At 35.6% G+C, this 24861-nt stretch overlaps 1 protein-coding gene across 1 annotated transcript; it reads left to right on the top strand.

Moving 5' to 3' along the window:
• Positions 1–1259: 1259 nt before the first annotated feature.
• On the top strand, positions 1260–2429 carry LOC117320885 (uncharacterized protein K02A2.6-like). Its single transcript, XM_033875370.1, has one exon. It carries the CDS (start codon positions 1260–1262, stop codon positions 2427–2429), a length of 1170 nt encoding a protein of 389 aa, XP_033731261.1.
• The last annotated feature ends 22432 nt before the right edge of the window (positions 2430–24861 follow it).

Raw genomic sequence — 24861 nt, 5'->3', positions numbered from 1 at the left:
TATATAACAATTAGAAGCAGTGATGGTATCTATAATGACGTTGTTATTGTCTCTTTCAGTTTCACAAAGAATTGTCAATTAAGTATTAAATTATGTCCTTTATCCAGAACAAATATGTAACCAGTAACAAAATCAATAAGATTCTACCTCCAGTATTACGCATGATCATTCCCTTTATAATCTAGTTATCTGGATTTGACCTACATTTGTATTTCATTAATAAAGAAAACACCAATCCCTTCGAAACAATTATATATCTGTGTACTTTTTTTCAAGGATATTCATGTAAATTTATATTTTGGGGCTTGTTTAGAAATTGGTTTTTCCTAGTCCATTGAAGCTATAATCACATGTTTTCTAACAGGTCAGTATTTCCTGTTGTCGAATGGAGTCTGCAAGATCCACGAGGAAAGAGACAAACATGTTCTATGTGCAATGAAATGCTCTTAAATCACCTAGCGTTCATACATGCATGAATTAATATCCTTTTGACTAAAGGCAGACAGCCATTACAGAAATGTAAAGCGGATTATGTTGTTTACTCAAGAGAAATAACGATTACGGCTTTGCAATTCATTATATTTCATATTTTGTTTACAAGTTTTTATTGACAAGTGATTGTTAACAAAACGTAAGCTAGATAATATATGCTTGGAACTGTGAACTGTTGGATTCATTAACATTCCTAATTCTAGAGAAACAGATATGAAAGGATTTCTTAATGACAACTGTTATAAGATAAGTAATTAACAATGTTGATTTATTAGACCACTGTATATACCTGAATTATATTTGTGAATTATTTCTGAAAGTTGCTTAATTTCTATATATCAATAGATTATATTTCGGAAATTAGCTGCTTGCATTTGTTAATGTTATTTGTCTATATCTGTGAGTCCAACCCACTTTTGTTTTCTGTTAGAAAGAATAACAGGTCATTGTCATAATCACAGTAATTGTCTGTTATTTTATTGGAGAAATATAGTTATTAATATTTACTTATCTAATCTTGTAAAAGCATTTCTTGTAACAACTTAAAATGACAGGCCGAATGGACTTGTATCGCTTTCAAACTCTGAACGGATCAATACGTCTGACGAAAATCCTTAGCAGACATGTTTGCTTCGTAAGCCTTCCGACATAGCAAGAACATATTATCATCAGCTTCCCTTGTTAGAATTTATACATCTAAGATATCAGAAGGATTGAAAGAAATCATATCACTTCTAACAGGCTGCTAGACCTACTCGTCTAAAACCATGGAAACATTGTCAAGAGTACGCAGTAACCTGACATTGGTCACTACAAAGAATGATGAAGTGTTATTATGTGAAAACAAACTGGTTATTCCAAACACTCTTCATCAGCGAGCAATTGAACTGGCCCATGAGGGACATCAGGGAATTGTGAAAACAAAACAATTACCGCTGGAAAAAGTTTGGTTCCCCGGTATAGACAAAAAAGTCCAAGAAATGTGTAAGGGATGTATTCCGTGCCTTGTATCAGTACCTAAGACAAATACCGAACCTTTACGGACGACAGAACTTCCAGAAGTTCCGTGGACCAGAGTAAGCATGGATTTTTGTGGACCATTCCCGTCAGGATCATACTTAATGGTACTTGTGGATGATTACTCAAGGTATCCAGTCGTTGAGATACTATCAAATGAGTCAGCACGTACTGTCATACCAGTACTAGACAAAATCTTTGCAATGTTTGGAATTCCACAAAAGCTCAAAACGGACAATGGACCGCCGTTTAATGGAAACGAATTTCAGAAATTTGAGGAGGATTTAGGTTTCAAACATCAAAAGGTTACACCATTATGGCCTCAAGCAAATGGAGAAGTAGAGCGCTTCATCAGGACTCTAGGAAAGTCGATTCGCGCTGCTCATGCTGAAAATCGTGTGTTGAAACAAGAACTATTCCGTTTCTTACGTAATTATCGAGCAACACCTCACACTACAACAGGTGTATCGCCCTCAGAATTACTGTTTGGACGAAACATTCGCGTCAAGATACTGAGCATTGAAGTCAAAACTAGCGATGACTCCATTGTGAGAGAAACTGACAACAAAAGAAAACAAAAGATGAAGGAGAAATTAGACAGCACAAGGCATGCTACTGAATCAAAGCTAAAAGTAGGTGACACCGTTCTTGTTAAACAGAACAAACATGACAAGCTGACAATCCCATTTGATCCAAAACCATACCGAATAAATTCTAAGAAAGGATCCATGGTGAAAGCTGAAAGAAACAATCATCAAATTACCAGAAATTCTTCATTTTTCAAACGAGTTATAACACCACCATCGGAACAATGCCCCGAGGAGGAGGAAGAAAGAAACATGCATGATAAACCAAGCATCAGGAGGTCCGCACGACGAAAGAAACCATCGAATCTATGGAAATATTTTGTGTATGCATGAAGTGTATTTCAAGGGCATAATGATCCCTTGTATTCTTACAGTAGGATAGTGTGTTTAGTAAAGCAGTGAGTTGTGTGTCAAAGGGCATAACAAAACCCTTAACTCACAATTAAATATTGTTATATATATATAGATAGATAATAGAGAAGACAGTGATCAGAGGACAATATTGAGAACCAATCTGTGAAGGTAGTTTACATTGTTTTAGAACATTTACCGTAAAGTGAAAATTCCACTTGGACGTCACCATCGTAAATCACAAGAGCCTGTGTGATTTTAAACAGACACTAATTGGACATGATTATCGCCAGACACGACAGCCCCGTCCAGGACTCATTATAACAAAACCCCATATACTCCGTGGGGAGATCAAATTGAAATTTACTGACCAAATTAATTGGTACAGATTGGACTGGGCTAAACTATTTGCTTATCGTAAATTTAAATGCTTTTGAGACCAACCAACCAATTGTTTTCCCATAGACTTTAGTGTTAACGTTTTGGATTATTTCATTCAAATTCATGAATTGAATATGACGATTATGGTTTATAACAAAAGTTTAGGGTCTGATATAACACCTAATCAAAAAGAAAAAGTTGGGTCCTTCACCTCAAATTTTCTCCAGGGTAGCCATTTTGAAAATAGGTGAATTTCGCAGTAAAAATTCTCAAAAATCTTAAGTGTTTACCTGTTTACTATTATTACGTGAACTTTTGGGAAAAAAACCAATCGGACTTACGAAATTTATATCAACATTTCTTATTGATAGTTACCTATCAGGCTACATATCTATTTTCTCACTTCAGAACATACTGGCCAATCAGTGACTGCCAGACATTTTATCCTTGGCTCAACGTTCTATACACAGGGGCTGTTTCAAAAATATATTTTTTTCAATTGGTTGGTTGTTCCCTATAGCGTCTTTCACATTTTTCAAATATAACTTTTCTGGAACAAGATAGAACCATAGGTTATGCTATCAAAATATGCAGTGCCTGACTGCAAGTCTTAGGCTGGTAGGTTGATTCTTCTATTGGTACCGGATATGAAATTCTTAAGAGAAAACCACATTAAAATTGAGTTAATTTTGAAATGTAAATTATAATATCTTGATAAGCTTTGAATTTAAAGTGATGGTTTTTGGTTAATAGCCAAGTATAGAAATCGTGCTACTCAGAAATATAAACAAATAAGATATAGAATAAAGATCAGGGGGAGATAACTCAATGTTATCTCCTCCACCCCCTAATTTCTGGTATTTTTGTAAAAAATGAAGAAAAAAAGGCCGAACGAGAAAAAAAATTAGGAGTAGAGCCATTATTTAGATAAAAGAGTCGAAACACAGACACAGAACACGGAACCGGGCAAGTGACAACAAAAAATAACCAGATATATCACCAAACACTGAACTGGGGTAGTGACAACAGAACAACCAAACACATCACCGAATACCGAATCGGGGTAGTGACAACAGAACAACCAGACACACACCCACACATTGAACCGGGGTAGTGCCAGCAGTACAACCAGCATACCACCGTACCCCGAGCCACGATATATACCGCTACCATTGAAATATAGAATGTATGTCCGTATCTGTCCGGTCTATGGTCCTCCTTGTAACACTACATGTGTCATATTTTCATCATCAATCCCCCCTGAATCTCAATTTATCTCTAAATTCTGCTACAATGCCTCCAAGATGAGAATCCCGTCCGAAAATGTGCTAGTCGGTCCCATCATCTGGTTTCCAGGGACGCTAGATGGCACAAAATGTCGTATGCGGTAGCTCGCTAAAGAGACCAACCAACCAATTGTTTTCCCATAAACTTTAGTGTTAACGTTTTGGATTATTTCATTCAAATTCTTGAATTGAATATGACGATTATGGTTTATAATAAAAGTTTAGGGTCTGATATAATACCTAATCAAAAAAGAAAAGTTGGGTCCTTCAGCTCAAATTTTCTCCAGGGTAGCCATTTTGAAAATAGGTGAATTTCGCAGTAAAAATTCTCAAAAATCTTAAATGATTACCTGTTTACTATTATTACGTGAACATTTCTTATTGATAGTTACCTATCAGGCTACATATCTATTTTCTCACTTCAGAACATACTGGCCAATCAGTGACTGCCAGACATTTTATCCTTGGCTCAACGTTCTATACACAGGGGCTGTTTCAAAAATATATTTTTTCAATTGGTTGGTTGTTCCCTTTTGTTTATATGAAGTCTCATTCTGTAAAATGGGGAGATATGTAATGTCCATGCAATTATCTATTACGACCGTAATAAGATCGGAGTGAGACAGGTCTGTATTTTGATTAACTTCAATGGTGTCAAGGCTTATCAGCACATGCCCCGATCATGTATATTACACCGGTGTATACCGACACTGTATTCTGTATCTGTATCAGAAGTCTACATAGCCATGCAGTAATAAACATGTAGTTAGCATATACAGTCATTACTTTAATGACGGCCCCACAAACAAAATATAACAATGACATTGATTTTTTGAGGAATATTAATTCAATTTATATTATTCCAATAGGAATTTGCAATTGAATTCGTTAGACATTTCTAATCTAAGGGGCAAAAGGTTGGTATTTTATGTATTTAATCTTTAAATTAACTTTATTGTCAATATTGAACCATATTCGCATATTCATATTTACATGATGTTGAGAATTTCTAGTCATAGGAAATTTCTTTGTGTTTGTATTATTTTTAATCGAGCTAGCCAAGCTTGGCTGAGTTTACACCGTGTATTAGCTTTTATACTAGTATTGACTTTTGTTGAGGTGTACACGAGACTATACAGACCTGGTCAAGAGTTTGTTCATCGTTGCCACAGGCTGAGGTAACCATGCAAGCCCTTGACCTTGTCCGTATATTCTCGTGTACACTTCAACAGAAGACAATAACTGTATAACTGTTTTGTAATATGCCCAACTAAATAAAAGGGAATAAAAAATCCAAAGGCTAATGTCCAAATCATGTTAACTTAAGTGTTCAAAGTCGGCATAACGACTGACATGTGTTTACATATTTCCGGAATAGTTTTGTTGCATCTGAAGTATTTTTTCTGGGACAACACGTCTTTTTTCTTCCAAATATCGTGTAATCCATCTTCGTTTATTTTAGCGAAGCATTGTTGAGGTAGCTCGTCTGCCATATTGTTAACAAAATGATGCTGAACAATCGTTTGTTCCCAGCATTCTGATTGGCTATTATGCAAAGTAACGCGCTGCGTGTTTGGAGGCAAAGATTGCCGACCTGTCCGTGCTGAAAATAGAGCGAGCAGTAAAATGCCTGGGTAATTTCCTTGTGATGATAACAGGAAGATGGCTAATGAAAATTAAGCAAACACTCATATTACAAAATTTTGTGTTTGTTCTTAAATATACCATGTATAGGACTCTCACAATTTTGATAAGGTTTTTAATGCATTTTTGTTCTAGGCTTTTATGTTTACAATTGTGTTTTCATATAATTTCAAAAAATATTCAATAACAGTTTCAAAATGCATTATTTGTTTTATGCATGGTTTCGGTTGTTATATAGCCTATGCGTATTTCTGTCTGACAATAGCTCCCTACAATGTATAAAGAAACCTGCGTGTATACTGTTGGTTTTTCAATAAAATCATCGCTGAAATAATGTTCGCCTCAAATTACATGTCAGCCATATTTATGACATATCACAAACGCTCAATGGCGTATGTGATTGGCCTGATTTTTTTTTATAAATTATTCATGGTCAAGGAAATGTTCACTCTTACATTACATAAATGATGGGGTGATAGGGATATGCTTTACATAAAATGTTTACGCATGCATTCATGTGTGTGACATGACCAGAGCTAATCAGACGACGTCTATATTGTTTTCTGAATTATGTGCTAATAAAATGTTTATTAAAACTCCTTGATGTGAAATATTTGGCTTCAAATAATGCCTTGTCCCATAATGTGATCGGAAATGTGTATGGTAAGCACGTGGATTGGTGATTTATGCCATTACATTTGTGTACATAAAACACTGTAAATAGGACTTCTGGATAAGTAGAATATTTTACTTGGTCTGATTGAATTCGTCGTATCAGTGTTTTATATATGAATGTCCTAGTAGAAAACAGAGTATTCATCAAATTATAATACATATACGTGATCAAAGTAGAAAAAAAATCAAAAAAAAAATCGTACAAAACTTTACTGTTTTCTTCGAACGAATTTTAATTTCAAGTTTCATTTGAACTTGAACGGTAATAATTTGGCATACTCCCTTTGCTTATCTTACACAGACACAAGTGTTGCAAACTATGCAATGTTATGTACTCAACATATATTTTGCCGACAATGGCAGGTGTAGTCTACGACCACAAGTTTGGGTACGTAAAGTACGTCTTGATACGAGCATGGCCAGGTGTTGACTACTCCGATTGTAGTCACGCATGGCCGAACGTCATCTTCGGGAAGAGGTAAAATAAGCACCTTCCCTCAGAGAAGTCAGCTCGCCACGTACATTCACAACACGCCTCTCCGTTTTAATAATGAGATATGCTATCAGCATCAACATCTGCAGCTGAATCCGAACAATGAGGCCAACCTCAGTGTCATTGTATGACAAAACCGAGATCACCACCACCAAACCGAGATCACCACCACCATCGCTATCTGATGTAGGGTAGGTACCAAGTGACGATCTCCCACCCTTAACCATCATATTAATGTTATCAATTTCTGCAATAATATCTGTTAACGTATATCCCTTTCGCTGAACTCCTTCAATGTTACCAAGTATAATGACATCCGATATGGAAACACAAAAGACGTGTTAAAATCGAACTTATTCGTGAACACAGCTAAGTACTGAACAATAGTACTTTAACCTTTCACCTCCCCGCGACGTACGACTATAAATATCTTTCACAAAGGCCACTGTTTACAATGAATACCGCTGTATAACTATTTATGAAAATACGTTTTTACTTCTGACACCAGTGTTGTAAATGATGACCGACTATAAAAGGTTATAAACTCAACATACGTATTGCCGACAATGGCAGGTGTAGTCTAAGATCACACAAGTATTGGGGCATAAAAACCGTCCTAATACGACCTTGACCAAGTGTAGACTACACCGATTGTAGTCACGCATGGCCGAACATCACCTTCGGGAATAGGTGACATAAACACCTTCGCTGTCAGTTTTTCACATACATTCACAACACAGGTATTCTGTTACGAAGCTTCACAAGACGTAACATGATTATTCAACAGCTATGGGAAGGACGACATAATTCACAATTTATGGGCGTTGGATCTATATAATACTGGTGATGTTAGCATGGTCAATATGCAATTTGTTTTAATACCCTTTTGAAATGAACGGGGACACATTAAATTTAGATATGCTTAAAACTTTTTTTTTGTTTTAAATACACAATGACCGATAACGTATATGTGTTGTTTTTCCTCATTAAAGACATGGTATTGTTTGACTACACAATATTATGTGGTCTGGAAAAAAAACCCAGTCTTCAGCTATTTAGATTAATCTTAGTCCATACTATTTCTCTGCCTTGATGAAATTTATGAAATTCTGGTATGGTGCTTTAATTTGAATAAATACATGTGTAGAAAAACACCGTAATCATTTCTTCCAATGATCCTCTTCATATAAACTTTAATACCAAACATATTAAAGTTGTACTAAGCCTTGGAGAACATTGTGATGATTAAGCAATTAAATGAATTTGTTATCATGGTGTGAAAAATATAAACACTGATTGCGATACATAATATACATTATGTAACATTTCCAAGTAAGTCAAAAATCCAATATGAAGACATACATAAGAAGTTTGAAATGGCCATAACTCGAAAACCGTGGAATTGACAGGGTTAATGCAATTATATTATTTATATTATTTTGTTCCATGCCATTTTAATACAAAATAGGGGACGCGGTGGCCGAGTGGTTAAGATGCCCCGACACTTTATCACTAGCCCTCCACCTCTAGGTTGCGAGTTTGAAACCTACGTGGGGCAGTTGCCAGGTACAGACCGTAAGTTGGTGTTTTTACTCCGTGTACTCCGGCATTCCTCCACCTCTAAAACCTGACACGTCCTTAAATGGCCCTGTCTGTTAATGGGACGTTAAACAAAAACAAACCAAAATACAAAATATGCCTAATTAAAAATCTCGCTAAGGAATCATGTTCATTTATTTTTGTAAGATCAGTGCAGTTTGCCATTCTGATGATTTTGATGTCTTTATTTTTTCAATAACATTTGCTGATAAATTGGTACGCCATTTTAAATATTTGCTTTGATCTTTTTGGTATTCCAACCATTCACGTTTCTAGTGCCATCAGAGCAATTCAGTACAAACCTTTTATAACCGAACTGAGCGATGGTCTTGATTATGTTATGTTATTCTCGGGTTGGTCCGAAATCTGGTATGGCCGCCGTGTCAGCATACGTTTAAATGACCATCACCCATAAAAAAGTTCATTATGAGGTCAAAGGGTAGCAAATTTTCAGATATTTTTAAATTTTTGTTTCGCGTAGATCGATGCAGGATTTTATTCTGATGATTTTGATACCTGCAATTTTTTCGATAGCACCCCCGGTTCAGGATGTACTCAATTTTGAAATATTTCCATGATTGCGCAATAATTGCTAAATCTTTATACGATATTGCATTTTGGGGTAAATGGCTACCAAGTTTGATCAAATTAATGACCCTGACATAATTCTAATTTCGAAGGGTTCATAAAGGTTAAAACCTTTAAACGGCATTTCCTCAATAACCAAAAGTCAAAGATCATAAAGGTCATGTCTGCTTTATGTTTGGCAAAGGTGTGAAAAGCCCATTAACAGTCCCATGGCAAGTTGTAGTTATACTTTGTTACCATTGTTAGTAATTATTTATTTGTATTTCAAAAGCTGGTATCGTCTGCAAATGGGGCCGTATTGGCAAGTTTTCTACTATATGGTTGATCTTTTATATATTTATCTAGATTGTTCGTACAGAACATTGAATAAAGTGGGTGAAATAACACGACCCTGAAGAACTCAATTATCTGGCTTTTTTCCTCTGACAAAGATTATTAACGTTCCTATCACCACTATTTCCAAGACGTCACTTTATAACAATGTAGCAAACTATGCCAACGTCTCCTGTTCACCTTGGAATTGTTGGTGATGCATCACTATGAAGTCGTCATCATTTCAGCGCTTGTGGGATTATTTGAATATAACGCACATTCAAAAACATGACCGCCGTCAACACACGTATCCATCTCTTACACAGCTAACGTTCTCTTTTACCTAAAGCATTATATATTGATAGAATGTTAACTAATTCATAACTTAAGCATTACTTAAGGATGTGGTATGTATTCTATGAAAATGACCAGGTTGCAAACATCGGTCTATTTTCTTGTTTTGACTTGCGCTGATGTCAATGTCATACTGAATGAAAATGATATGTGATTTGTATATAGGGTGGTCAAATGATAATGTGATCAAATATTCTTCGGGTTCGATCCCCTTATCGGATATGAAAAGGTATGTATAGCCAACACCTGTAATTAATATCACTTTGATATAACATTTTATTGCAACCGTTGTTAAATGAACTTTACAATCAATATTACGTTTTAGAGTTGTGCTCGATCGGATGTTGATTAGTGTTGGCAAGTCTCTCACACCTTGATTATAGGAATCTAAATGAATACCACAACAAAATATCAGAAAACATATAACAAAAAAAAAGGATAATTTATAATGGATGAATTTAGAATGATAAAATCAATATCGCCTTTTGTGTTTGACGTTAAAGCCAAATTCGACACGTTTTTATGCTTCTAAACATAGGTCTTTCTCTAACCGATGAACGTGTTTCTACGTGCAGACATCTCACGAGAGGATATGAACTGATATAGACTTCTGATAAGCTGCAAGGCCTCCGACCTGTTGCGGTCCGTAGGAAAGGCTTCTTAGTTTACTAGATTATAAAAATGAGTCTCGACCTGTGACGAATTTTTGGACATATTGCTATATTTTTGTCTACATGCCACGGGTTTCTAGTTTTTAACGTTGCATGTCGTAGTGAGCATAACAATATCTCTGACAAGCTGATGGGCCTAATGATAAATGTAAAGTAGCTAGGCTCCAAGGAACAATAATAGACTAGTTTGATTCTGAGGGTATCACTACGTCTCTGAAATATTTCACGAGTATAAAGCACATGTTATGACTTCAAAGATCAAGATCTATGTGTTATATGTAATCACTGCCACTGTCAGAAACTAAACTGGTGCGCTTGCGGATTGCTGTTAATTTTGAAGTTGAAGTTGTCAGACGACGGATAATTTACAATATTTTGAATGGAGATACATCTTTTGTTTAAATATTTCCCGAAAAAATAGTTCCGTCAAGGGCAATATCTTCACTCCAAATAGAGTGTTCTGATTAGTAAAAAGCTGGATTGAAGCTTAACATCTGGCACATTATTTGATTCTGATGCAATATTATGCCTTTGATTCGGGGACGAACATTTGATTATTTGTAATTGTAACACTTTGTAAAAAAAAAAGACACGATATTAGGCATTTAACCAGATAGTAAACCTCATACGTTCGGAATACTTTAATACTTTATTAAGCTTTTGCTTTTGAATAGAATGTAGATCTCTGACTTCTACCTTGTCGCATAATATTTGAAACCTGGTATTACTTCTGGCCGATATTATTGAACATCTGGTACATTACCTAATTTCTGCAGCCAAACCAGGCATTTGGTTTTAGACTAAACCTTTGACTGTTTGTAACACCCCTGACACGATATTAGGCATTTGATTCCCAACGAACACACTGACACTTTGGGCTTATGTCACAAGGTTAAACAAATGAAGTTTTGTAACACCTCTTACACGGAAATAGATTTAAAATCATGGGGATAAGCATCTTAAAGTGTGTGACACTTCTTACACGGAATTAAGAGTTTGCCTCGACGCTATAGGGACCAACCAACCAATTGTTTTCCCATAGACTTTAGTGTTAACGTTTTGAAGAATATCATTACAATTCTTAAATTCAAAATGGCAATTATGGGTTATAACGAAAGTTTAGGGTCTCATATAACACGTAATTAAAAAAAAGTTGGGTCCTTCAGCTGTAATTATTTCCGGGGTAGCCATTTTGAAAATGGGTGAATTTCGCAGTAAAGCTTCTAAAAAATCTGAAACGTTTACCTGTTAATTAATATTAATATTATTTTTGGGGAAAATTTAATCGGACTAACAAAATTTATATCAACATTTCTTATGGACAGTTACCTATCAGGCTACATCTATTTTCTTTCTTCATAAGATACTGGTCAATCAGTGGCTGTCAAACATTTTATCCCTGTCTCAACTTTCTATACACAGGGGATGTTTCAAGAATCTATTTTTTTTTCAATTAGTTGGTTGTTCCTTAAACACATGGAGGTTTGTAACACTTCTGACACGGTAACAGTGTTTAAACCAATACTAAATCGGTAGCACTTTGAAATACATTTCACATAATGCTAGGATTTTGACTCGAAGCTAATCTTCTGAACATTTGTGTTAATTCTGATACAATTCCATTGTGTTGAATCCTGCGTAAACGTCTGACTCTTAGTTTTATTTCTGACACAATGTTTTGAACTCGAGGCTAAACCTGACACATTTTAAATCAGCGCGACCTTTGACCCGTTGATAAAAAAAACAGTGTAGAAATGTCTATATCTTTTGATAGGAAACCTTTTTCTCGAAGCAAACCTCTAACCCTATGTTATAATACTGACATGAAGCTTGAGTTTCGACTCAAGACTAAACACCTGACTCTTTGCAATACTCCTTACCCTCCACAAAGCGTTTTGTTCGGGTATTAACATCTAACACCTTGTATTTCTTCGGGAACATCATTTGGTTTTAAACACGAGATTAAACTACATTTTACAATCCTTCTTACATGATACAGAATCTTTGAGCTAAATATAACTTTGTGCATTACCTCTGACTTGATGCTAGGCATCTGACACAAACTCAATTATCTGATACTATGTAATACGTGTACCACAATACTAATATTTGGCCTTAAGCTTAACCGATGACACTTTATATTACATCTGATGCGATATTTTGCTTTTATGTCGAGACTTAACATCTCACATGTTATAAAACGTTTGACACGACAAGTATGTTTGGATACTTGACTTTTGGCTTGAAGGTCAACATGTGGAACTTCATATTACTTCTGATAATATAACATGCTTTGACTCGTGAATAAAATAAAGAGCTGACACCTTAAAACTATTTGTTTTATGAAACTATACAAGGCATTTGACTCAAGTCTGGATCTGTTTAACTTCATAATACCCCTGCATGATGTTTCGTTACTGATTCGAAACCAAACCTCTCACAGTCTGTAATAATTCTGGCACGACTCCGGGATCCGAGGTCGAACAAATGACACGCAGCGCTGCAATCACTTTGACTAAAGACAATAATTTGCACATTATGATAATTCCTACACGAAATTAGAAATCTGACACACTGTGATACTTTAAACGCACTACTAGGATTTTTACTCACCAATAACATTTGACACTCAAGACTAAACCTGTGGGGTTTTTGACACCATCATATGTTTTGGAACGTATTAAACTTTGTAATACATCTGACACGATCCCTTTTTATCTGTTTGGTGAAAATTTAGGCTGACCATAAGCCAGATCCTTCTATGCGAAAACATTTTCCCATTGTCCGATTTTGATCAAATACGGAATACACATTAATTAAAAAAAATAAACTGCAAAATTATTTCAAGAAAAAACAGACGTCGTTACTATGAATTCATTTGAATAATCCACATCATATATCAGGCATATTCAATAGGTCTTCGCTGCCGTCTGCTCGTTTACAACGCAGCCGCGCAAGATTCCTCTTAATGAGTTATGGAAGACAGCTTCCTGTGACCTAAAAAAAAGATTGTCGTATTCTATTGGTCTAACATAATAGCACTGTTTCCGAATCTGCTATATTGAACTTTACCAACAGTGGATCATTTCTGAATTTTAAGGCAAATCAATGAGTTACAGTATATCAATCCGTCGTAACTTTATAGATGAATCAGTTTGAATTTACACCTGCACATTTAACAGAAACACTAAAAGGTCCTATGGCCCTGTATTGTTAATTTTATTATTGCATAGATATTGTCAGAACACTCAATGAAATATATTACAAATACTCACATTGAGATACATCGTTTAAAGTGCAATTTACTGTGGTTGCCATTCTCCTTTGAGTGCAATATGGTTTTCTGGTTTTCTGGTTTCCTATATTTACTTATTAAGCCCCTGTAATCCAGCCCTGTAAGCCAACACATCCCATTTATACAATTAGTTCTTCTTAATTCAGGGTGCTTCATTTCAAGTATAGACAAAAATGTTCCTTCCGTTTCATTTCATTAACCTGTCGACCCTACCACTCAGTCACCACAAGGATCTGACATTCTGCTTATTAAAAGCCGATTTTTTTTCAACCAAGGATAGTTCTGTCAGAATGATGACTCTACGAAACCCTTAAATTACTATAATGGAATAATTTGCTGTTTCCTGTGTTTATCTCCTCAGTCCATTGGAACAAGGACCAGCGTAAACAAGAAGTTGGTTATATGGACCAAATTTCTCTTTCCCTGGACAGAGATATCCGTAGTTTTACCGGAGGAAAAAAGACAAGATACACGTGTTCTTTAAACGTGCTCTTGTTCTCGATAGGGTGACGTCACTATGACCTGATATGGAACGTTTGAGTGCTTATATCAGTATTATTCACAAAAGAAATCAAAACAAATATTAATCATCAGAGTTAACTGAGTGTTTGGTGTCTTTTTTACAAGCTTATTGGAATTATGTTTTGAGTGAAATCAACATCGTAAGATGAAAAGCGTCTGCTGCAGCCTAATCACAACAGTCATCCGCCGTCCACGTGTTGTTGTTTACGTACGTTTTGATTTTGTTCCCACTACGATTGGAAAACAGGGTAAGAGAGAAATGATTATTTACGACTTTTTGGGATGAGATAGGGGGAACTCAACGCTCGGGGATAGAGTGTTAAGTTTCCAAACACTCGATCCTTCTATCTCAACCCAAAAGGGGTGAACGATTCTATTAATCTCGTATAAACAGATGAAGATTTTTTTTTTTTTTTTTCTTTTTGTTTTTTGGTTGTTTTTTTTTCTTTTTTTTTGTGTGTGTTTTTTAACAGATACATATAAGAGGAAATACAAGTATGACTGATTGTGATTACTCCGCTTCTTCTTCTTCTTCTTCTTCTTCTTCTTCTTCTATATGGATATCGAGGGGTACTACTGCGGGGGCGTTGTGAAAACTTCTGTAATGGTTTCCATTATAATAAGTTCTTGGTGATATATTCATTTATCATTTCATATCATATTTCTTCCTTATTTGAGATTGATAAAACCAATCATCGCCTTCAATCACCATAAGGTAATTACATTACTTCATATATACTTTTTTTTTAAATCTGTGACCATTTTAACATTATGTAGGGACATATAAACTATCCTAACTGATGTCTGTCTTATATATAAAACTGTCCATAGTATGCTTCCTTGAAAAGGTTTGCAACTTTTCTCTCTCTCTCGGACGGACGACAGACGACAGAGCATAAACTCACCTTTGCCCTTTACATTGCAACACATGCCAAAGAATACTGCGCACCTAAACGTGCAATAACGCTACACATGGCATTGGTGACATATTGGATAGACATCGTTATATGCTGTGTGACATACCCGTATGTCAAATAAAATGTTACTTACCTTGTGTGTTCGCCAGTTGTCTAGTTATTCTTGAATTGGTGAAACTAAACAATCTTCTGAAGCACACATGTTTAATCCACAAGGTTAATTGTAAAACTGATTAATTTCACCAACACGTCACAAGCAAGTAACAATCTAGTGAGCATGCGCGACGAAAACCAATAATATCGCATATCGAATATCCAATACACAAATGAAAACTGGTTTTGTGAGATTACTCAATTGTTTTGTAGTTAATATTCCATAAAATATAACTGTCAACAAGTGCTTGATTTCGATACAATAACACAACATGGTAACAAATATGACAAAGGAAGACAATTTTATGACCCGTGCTTCGAAATCAAGTCTAACCGCCTATCTAGAAATACCTGCATCTTATACTGCTGCACTACATCCACGTCCTAAGGGTCTTCAGATCGAATTTCGGCCAGCACAAAAGTCATAGATCATCTTTCTTCATAATTTGTATTACTGTATTATATATAATTATTATTACAATGTAGCATATGCAATATGTGCAGTTGATCCAAGGTTTACGATTTGAATTAGATAATGAGTGAGCTCAGAGGATCAGAAAACAGTATATAATATATTTCTTTTAAAATACTACTAGTCTTGATCAGCGAATTGGGGCAAAAATAAAAAAGATAAAATGATGCATAAATGGGGGTCTAGCACCTCTAGGGCTTTGGACTTATTGGAGATATTGAGGTAAATTCATAAGCATCCCCAATCACCCCCCCCCCCCCCCCCCCATCCCCAATCACCCCCCCCCCCCCCCCCCCCCCCCCCCCACCACCACCACCACCACCACCACCCCTTAGTCTGAACAAATGTACAAATGTCTGTATTTTGATCTTGTCGGGAACATAACCAGGAAAAATATAGGCCCAGCGTTTATTCAAACATCTGTAGTAGGGGTGGGACCCATTAGGGGAAATATAGATTAGTCTTTTAAGTCGTTATCGGTCCAGTGTGACTGAATGGATTTGATACAATAGGGTTTGGATGTTATTTTAGCCAAATATAATAAAATACTTTTTTTCGGAGGGTCCAACTCCCCTAGTTACAGAGGGTTCGTGCCTAATATGGACATACAGACACATTCAAATATTTCAAATTGCTACTAAACGAGCTTCATATAATATTGTCCGGGAAATTATTGGATAAAGGAGATCGAATGGATGTAAACATGGAGTGTGTGGCACGCCAGGGGCTGGAGAGGGCTTGAAGGCGGTGACGAGTAGGGGAACTGTACGACAGTTATTTGAATTATTTCCTCGGAATCTGAACTTAGAATGGATTTTTATAAAAAAAAAAAAAAAAAAATGTGGTTCATACGGATATGGAAATTCCTTGTCGTATAAACTTATGGTATGACCTTCCACGAGGGACAGGAATGACAGAGCCAAAACTGTAAAACGTTAAATTTGCATCCTACAGCATTCCTGTAGCGGTTTGTTTATAAGGATGTCGTATTCACTGAAATATCAACAATAGAAATGATAAATATATATATGTCAATTCGCTGACGCGAAATACCTTGTATTTTTTGTTGATACAATTTAAACCAATCAGATACATAGAACGGTTCCACGGTACATTACATTATTTGAATTGGTATCAGGAAACCGAATGATATTTCTAAACCATTGCATCATTTCAACATATTGTAAAAGCCAATGTTTTTGATATAAACATGTATAAAGCTATTGATTAGCTATGCCCAGGAGAATACCAGCATTTGACAAGGAAGTTTAAATATCGGATCAGATGATAGCAGACTGAAATTTTAAATTAAAATGTTGATGTGAAAACTGACATGATATCTAAAATTCATGAGTATTATTATGTGGCGCACTTAGGGAGTAAAAGCGGCTACACATATGCTCTCTCTCTCTCTCTCTCTCTCTCTCTCTCTCTCTCTCTCTCTCTCTCTCTCTCTCTCTCTCCGATTCGATATTGACGAACTTGTTCAATTATCTGGATTTCCGACTACGAACGAAATAATAAAATAAAATATGTATCACAAGAATACTTCGATTGATACAGACTGATGAAGATCATGAATTCGAAAGTTCTTCCAATTTTGCGAATATAACAAAATATAACAAGAAGGCGCCGACCCTTTAGGAACCCCTGGTCTTATTTTCCTTGTATTTAGAAGGTTTCCAGTCTAATGTATTCACAATTTGAGTTGATTGTGTTGGTATTTTTTTACAATTCATATTCCCTATCGATGACATGTGGAAATTACATTCTTTATGATGAAATTATATTATATTATACACTAAACTGATAGGACACATCATACATAACTTCCAAAGCTCAAGCTTTATACATCAATCCAGCTGAACATTTACCATTCGTGCCTGTAGATTTTTAAACTTTAAACCAAGATAACGACACTGCACTTAAGTTGCGGAAAGCTATCCTGCTAATGAATGATGATTAAACATAAAATTCTTTATACTGCAAACCGCCATTCTAATTTCTCGTAGGCAAGCCGGTTTATTATCTACGTTTTTATACCAGTCATTCATAGACAATCTTCTTGATCTTCTAGAAAATAGTCAAAACGGTGCGAATGTTGCGATTCTCAATACTGGTAATCCGACTCTTGCCGACGACATTACGTTGATAAGTACGTCACCTCTAGCTCTTCAAAGACTCCTGGATATATGTCAGACTTATAGTGAAAAATGGAAATTCGAATTTAATAACTCGAAATGTAAAATTGTTGTAGTTGGTAACTTTTTTCCGAGCCGCCCGAACTTTGCCTGGAGGCTTGGTTCTGACAGCATGGAGACCGCTGTATCCCAGGTTCATCTTGGGACAATAATCCCATCTACGATGTCCAACATGGAAAGAGTACAAACTGCGTGTGACAAAGGAAGAAGAACACTCCACTCGATAATTGGCATTTGCCCATCTACCGCCATTAATCCTCTTATCAAGGCCAGCTTATATAAGAAAGTCGTTTTGCCGTCTATTCTTTACGGATGTGAACATTGGTTAAACCTTACCGTAAGTGATATTACCAAGCTAACACGCTTCCAGCACTACGCTGCCAAACTTATCCTCTGTGTTCATCGGCGGGCCAGGTCGGATATGGTAGAACCAATGCTTGGTTTATTTAGAATATCTGCGGAAATTGACTGGAGAAAGCTGTGCTTCTAACAGAAAGTTATCTCCCTTGACTGCTCTGTTCTTGTTAAAAGTATAATGAAATGAATCTTCTTATTTTGATGGTACTTTTATTAAGTTACATGTGCATCATACATACATATAGCATACATAGGTATACATCTGTACATGTATCGGTTCAGGCCTGTCCCGGGCGAAAGCCCAGCCCAGGACTTAGTGTCCCTGAAAACCGACCTAATGGTACAATAATATCTTAACTTATATAGTCGTAGATAGTCCTAGGGATGAGTATGTATGATTGATGTATACATGATAATACGGAAGACGTCTGTCATATAGCCTGAGACAATATTAGATAACCATGTACAACATGTACCATTAATATCAGATCAACTACGTCAACAGGTAAACAGGATTGGTGCCAAAGGGCAAATGTATTATATAAAAATACAGATCTAGGAATAAAATCTAATATATATTTTTAACTAAATTTTTAAATAATTTATTATATTTCAAAAGGATTTTCTTAGCGCGACTATATTCGTTTCTGAGCGCGCATGCCTTCAAACCTGGATGTCCTCGCGCCAACGGGTACTTCCCAGATATAACCAATGTGCTCCAGAGATATAAACTATTTCCGTACCTTGTCACATATACTCAAACCTACGTCTTTCCTCCGAAACGGCAATGGAAACGTCTAGTAAATGCGGCTATATCCAGTACCGAAAACAAAGCCTTACAGGATCGCATGGCATCTGATCGCGATTTTGAGTTGTTTCGTGCGTGCCACTGCTCATATGGACCTTACGTTATGTGGCAAGTCGCGGAATCTCTACCAGATACCCAGATAATTCAATCCCTATGTGCAACATTGACCTCAAGACATGTTAGTGCAGTGTGTGTCTTGTGCAACCAGCCCTTCAGCGATGTCATCGTGCATAGCAGCTCCATCTGCCCCCACTTCAGGGAATCACGTGAACGTTTCCTACAAGATATTCTGAACGATTTTGGCCCACGTGTTTTCACCATCGTGACATGCGAGAACAACGCACCATTTGTTCAAGTCCTACTAGGCGCTAGTAAGAACATTCCATTTTATGATGATATTTTCAGAAATCGCTTCCTTATGAAGGCGGCTCGATTCGCTGTTAGCGTCACGCGCTTATTCTCGCCCTGATTCTGATGTACGTACGCGATAGTGAGTAAGCTACATAGTAGCTACTCATGGAAAGCGCGCTAAATGAGCTCTTCACTTATTTAGATATTCCTTATTATTATTTTTTCTGTCGATTTTGTTGTATTCCACTTATCTCCTTTGGGAGGAAATAGAGTTTGATGATGACAAGTGGATATTACATTCTTCATGATGAAATTAGAGTTATATTATACATCAAACTGATAGGAAATATCATACATAACTTCCAAAGCTCAATCCACCTGAACATTTACCATTCGTATATACCTGAAGATTTTTAAACTTTTCAAACCAAGATAACGACACTGCACTTAAGTCGCGGAAAGCAATCCTGCTAATGAATGATGATTCAACATATAATTCTTTATACTGCAAACCACCGTTTTAATTTATCGTACAGGATAAAATATTTGATTGACGTCTTCAGTTGTAAATTGATTCACTGTTGAATCGTTAAGGTTATTGATTAAAGACAGATTAATAGTATTAAGATGATAATTGTGCAGGTAATAGAATATATGTAAATCGAGTTCCGTCACTTTGAGGCAATTTTCAGAAACAACAAGAAGACATTCTCTAGTAAATATTTATTAAAGATACGTTAAAGAAGTTATCAAAGGAAGAAATCAGATATGTATATATAATCAGCACATGCGGCCTTTTGATCAACCTTGCTCTCAAACTATCTACTGACGTAGGTGTTAACTCATGGTAGTTTTACAGCATCAGAAGTATAAATGTGCCTTTTCACTATACATATATACAGCAGTCAAAGGGGAGAAAATCATTAGAGTGTTTCTATAGAATTATATACCTTAAAATAGACAAGCAGACTATAGTTCTCTCAATAATATATAATCATATTTAAACAAGTAATGCAGGGATTATCTATAACATGCCAAGCCGTATTGTCTGAACTAAATATCTTGCTGAAGCAATGGAATAGCTGACTCTAGCTGACCAGGTCTGATTGCGGCTTGTTGATGTGGAATATCTCTGCTATAGATTTTTCAAGTGATCATGTTATCTGTTTTACCAATCCGCGCTTATTCGGTCCAGAGCAATTCTTATCTCTCCCGGACAAATAACTTGTCTTGGATTTTTTTTTATCCAATATCACAACTCTGACATTCTCCGGGACAGGACAGTTTTCGCAGGACTTCAAGTAATACACAACCATACAGTACAGTAATCGGTTGTCTTTTCGACTTTAAAACAATAAGATATAATACAATACGAACAATCAATTTTGTGTCAACACTAGACAATTATGAATTGTTTGTTTGGTACATTGAATTTACGATTATCAAATTACCAAAATACAATGATGTTATCTCAATCCATCACTTTCGTTACTAAGAACTATTGTATCCTCGTGTAGAACACCATGCACAATCACATCTAGCCTGGTACTCACGTCTACTCTACTGAACAGACGTACTACGGATCTCTTATTTTAAATATCACACAAATGTCGATGGTTGATTAAACAATTTAATTAAACTTACATTGATGAATTAAATATCTACAATTCTACTTATAAATGTAATACACTATCTCAAATGGATACGTAAATTATGAAACACTTTTCTGTGGCAATACCGGGTATTCACAATGTTCCCGATCCTTTAAAGTTTAAATCTATACAACTACGACCATGATCTCAACTTACTCACATCACAGCTGTTATAATTGGAATGATTGAGCCATTATCATTTTACTTTGAAATATCTTTTATGTAATGCAAACAGTTTGATGCAATAGAGTAGATAAAGAGACTGAATTGGCGTTTTTCAAGAATTAGTGGTAAATAACAAATGAAAAGTGGTTAATTCAATTTGTTGATTTGAGTTGAAATAATTCAGTTCCTGTTTTTTATTTCAAAGAAAACAATGTGTCCTTGATCTTGTTTCAATCATGAAATGCGTTTTTATCTCATGTGTGTATGTTGTACAATCATTCATATCGCGTAGATACATCTGTATTGCTTTCTTGAGTGATCTACGTTGATATCTGGATTTTTCATGACGGCATTTGTCTTTTTTTTTAAATATTGGTCAGTATGATAAAACTCCATTAATTTCGAGGGGTGACACCGCCATACCTTTGTGTACTAAACGCTGTTTTTTTATGGGGGGGGGGGGGGGGGGGGGGGGGGGGGGGAGTTCTATCATTTCAACATTGTTTGCCACAAGTCTAAATGCAAATTGATTAATTTATTACTGTCCCTTTAAGTCATTGTGGCGATAGAGACGGAGTGCGTGTCACCTTGATCACTCCCATCGCCCTTTGTGCAGCTAAATGATATATTGGACAGTATTCACCAAGAACAGTCTGATTCGCCTTTTTCTTTAAACTCGTAAAATACTTCGGGAAATTATTAATTAACTTGACAAGTGATACCAAAAATGTACATGTTATTAATATAAAGAAATAGAAATACAATAGGTGTTTTTTTTTTATAAACACTGCCCCCCCCCCCCCCCCCCCCCCCCCCCCCCCCCCCCTTCTCTGTCTCTTGTGACAGTCCAATGCTGCGTTGGGATAGTTTTTCTGTATACTGCAGAAAGGATCCTCTTTTCCTGTTCTAAAATTAAGTTATTATGTAATGACAAAAAAACAAAATTCAAATTGAATTAAAAAGTATATTAAAATTAACTTTAACTAAATATATGATATTTACAAATTGATGTAAATCGTACAGTTTCAAAATCAGTTCTGAATCTGGATATGAGGCATATTTTACCTTTACAATACTCATAGTTTTAATGTTCCCTTTATCAACTTACCAAGAAAGATATTTGACTTTCTTTGCAATGCCTGAAACGAAAGAAATTTTAAAATAAAAGGATAGATATGTAACACACTTTATTTTTGAAACGACATAAAATACATATGCAGCCCAACGAGGGGGTTGGAGTGTTGTATATCAGTGGTGTTTTTACTTATTGAGAGTAAGTGTTAAAGTCATGATTTGAAATATAGAATGAACACAAAAAATCCAAGATACTTAAATGCTTGTTTAATATTAGAATTACTGTGCGTATATACCGCATTTGAGGTGGAAATACAATCTACACACCGATATTCTATAGTCAATACAGAGACTGCTAGGCATCAGTGGATCGCGGGTATAAAGCTGATTATCTTAGCATCACAAGAAATAGAATACATGAGTAAAAATCAACTTGGAAAAATACGTTTTAAGAGAAGTTTAACTTACTGTTCATGTGACAAATGAAACGCCATATATTCAACGTGTGTAAAGTCATATACATTTATTAATTTGTATCGATACAATGTCAAATAGAAATCCACCATCTTTTCATGTAAATATCATATGCATGAAAAAGTAAAACATGCATTATTGATAATAAAAACAGAAAACTTTCATTCGTGATTATTTTTCATTGATTAATTAATTGTGTACTTACGACGGTGTAGTTGGATTCGCATGCAGTGACGGATGCCTTTACCCTGCAATAAACATAACCTTACATTGAATAAACTAATATTCAACTTCATCCTCACTTTGTCTTTTCCAGAAATAAAATGTTTTGTTTTACGATAATTGATTGTAATATCAAAAGAGAATACCCACCTCCAGATACGGAGGGAACCGTAAATATAACCCAAAACCAACAAACCGAGAGCAACATAGGAACAAATAATTAATGAAATGTTTGGAAATATAAAATACCATGTGTTCGAGTTGTAATACTATGGAAATCGATAGGCTGAATTAATAAGCAAAATATAGACAAATTTGGTTCAGATAAAATTTTATTAAATTGATAATATATACGTATATTTGATTTAGACAAATAATTTGGCTTGAATGGAATGTTATCAAAATATGGTACACAGTACCACACACAATAGCAAGGTCACTGACGAGGCCAGATCCGCGACAGTGTTGTGTTTATGTATCTGGTGGTTATGAAAATACCAGCCAAACACCTGCATCTGATGATATTTAATTTTTGTTTCGTGTGCTTAATTTCAACATATAATCCCTGGTGTGGGAATCGGAGGGCAGTCTGGTTATTACGATCAACAGGAATGCACTCCATCAATCCAGAACCGGCTCATAAAATACCCAAGATTAACCACTTTGTAGGTTGAGTGACATACTGTATATTGAACTGTGGCTGATGTCGATTTCATGTGTAATAAACTTTGATGAACTAAAAACACCGACTCCTTTCCTTCTGCCCGATCGGGTAAAACAAAAATGTGTGTTTTCATCAAGAATAAGCACAAACTAATGTTTCGATGATTTCATTAAAAACGAAAACAATCATTAATCTATTTTCCCGACATTTTTTTTTATTTCTGACATTATAAGGTGTGTTTTAGATAGGTAAGTCTGAGTGATGTAGCCAAAAATCTCACTCTCTTCGAAGACAATCGATCTGGACGCTCAAGTCACTTGGGTAGGTCTGTGTACCAGGAAGTCCTTCTTTCCATTTCATGTCTCCTACTTTTGTCAGCATTTTAATCTCCGGGGAATTCCCTATCGACATAATTAAAAAATAACAGTATAAAGACGAAGTGTATCACTTCTTTTAATCCAATTGAAAATATTATAAAACAAAATACTCAAAAACAATACCTAAATTTTCTTCTCTTGTCAACGTAGCTTTAAGAAACATGTTTCATCTTTTTAGTTTTAAATCAGAAATTCAGAAAGAAATTTTGTTCATCGGCGTATTAAATATAAGTTACTGTTAGCTGTCAGTGTTACCATCCCATGACCAATTGATCATTAAGCTAAATATTTAATTAATGTCAGTTTTTTTAAGGCATTATTTCTTAGATGCGTGATGCCAACCAATATTGTCTGGAGACTCATCGGTTTGCGGTTGGTAGTGTATTTTCCTCCTGAACTGGACTGTGGTCGGTCCTGAGACGTAATCATTGGCCCTGATATGTAGCATGGGGAATTTCTCTCTAGGCTCCAGCTTAAAACACCAAAATCGGTACTGAAAACTGTTCGTATTATCTATATAGTGTTTTCTACAATTCATCATAGAATACAAATTTAGTAGTATTTTGGTCCCTCAGATCATCATTAAGCTTAAATGTATAATTTAAGTATCCACACGGATTTAGTGCTCCAATATTATATATGTTAATAGTATTATATTTTAGTCCTATATTTTGAATAATTTAACAAGTAGTAATGACGTTTTGAGT

Source organism: Pecten maximus, unplaced genomic scaffold, assembly GCF_902652985.1.
Source record: "Pecten maximus unplaced genomic scaffold, xPecMax1.1, whole genome shotgun sequence".
Taxonomy (NCBI): domain Eukaryota; kingdom Metazoa; phylum Mollusca; class Bivalvia; order Pectinida; family Pectinidae; genus Pecten; species Pecten maximus.
This window is presented reverse-complemented; position numbering and strand designations above follow the sequence as displayed.

Excerpts from the sequence above, each read along its gene's own strand:
- LOC117320885 (XM_033875370.1), top strand. The coding sequence starts at position 1,260 with ATGGAAACATTGTCAAGAGTACGCAGTAACCTGACATTGGTCACTACA.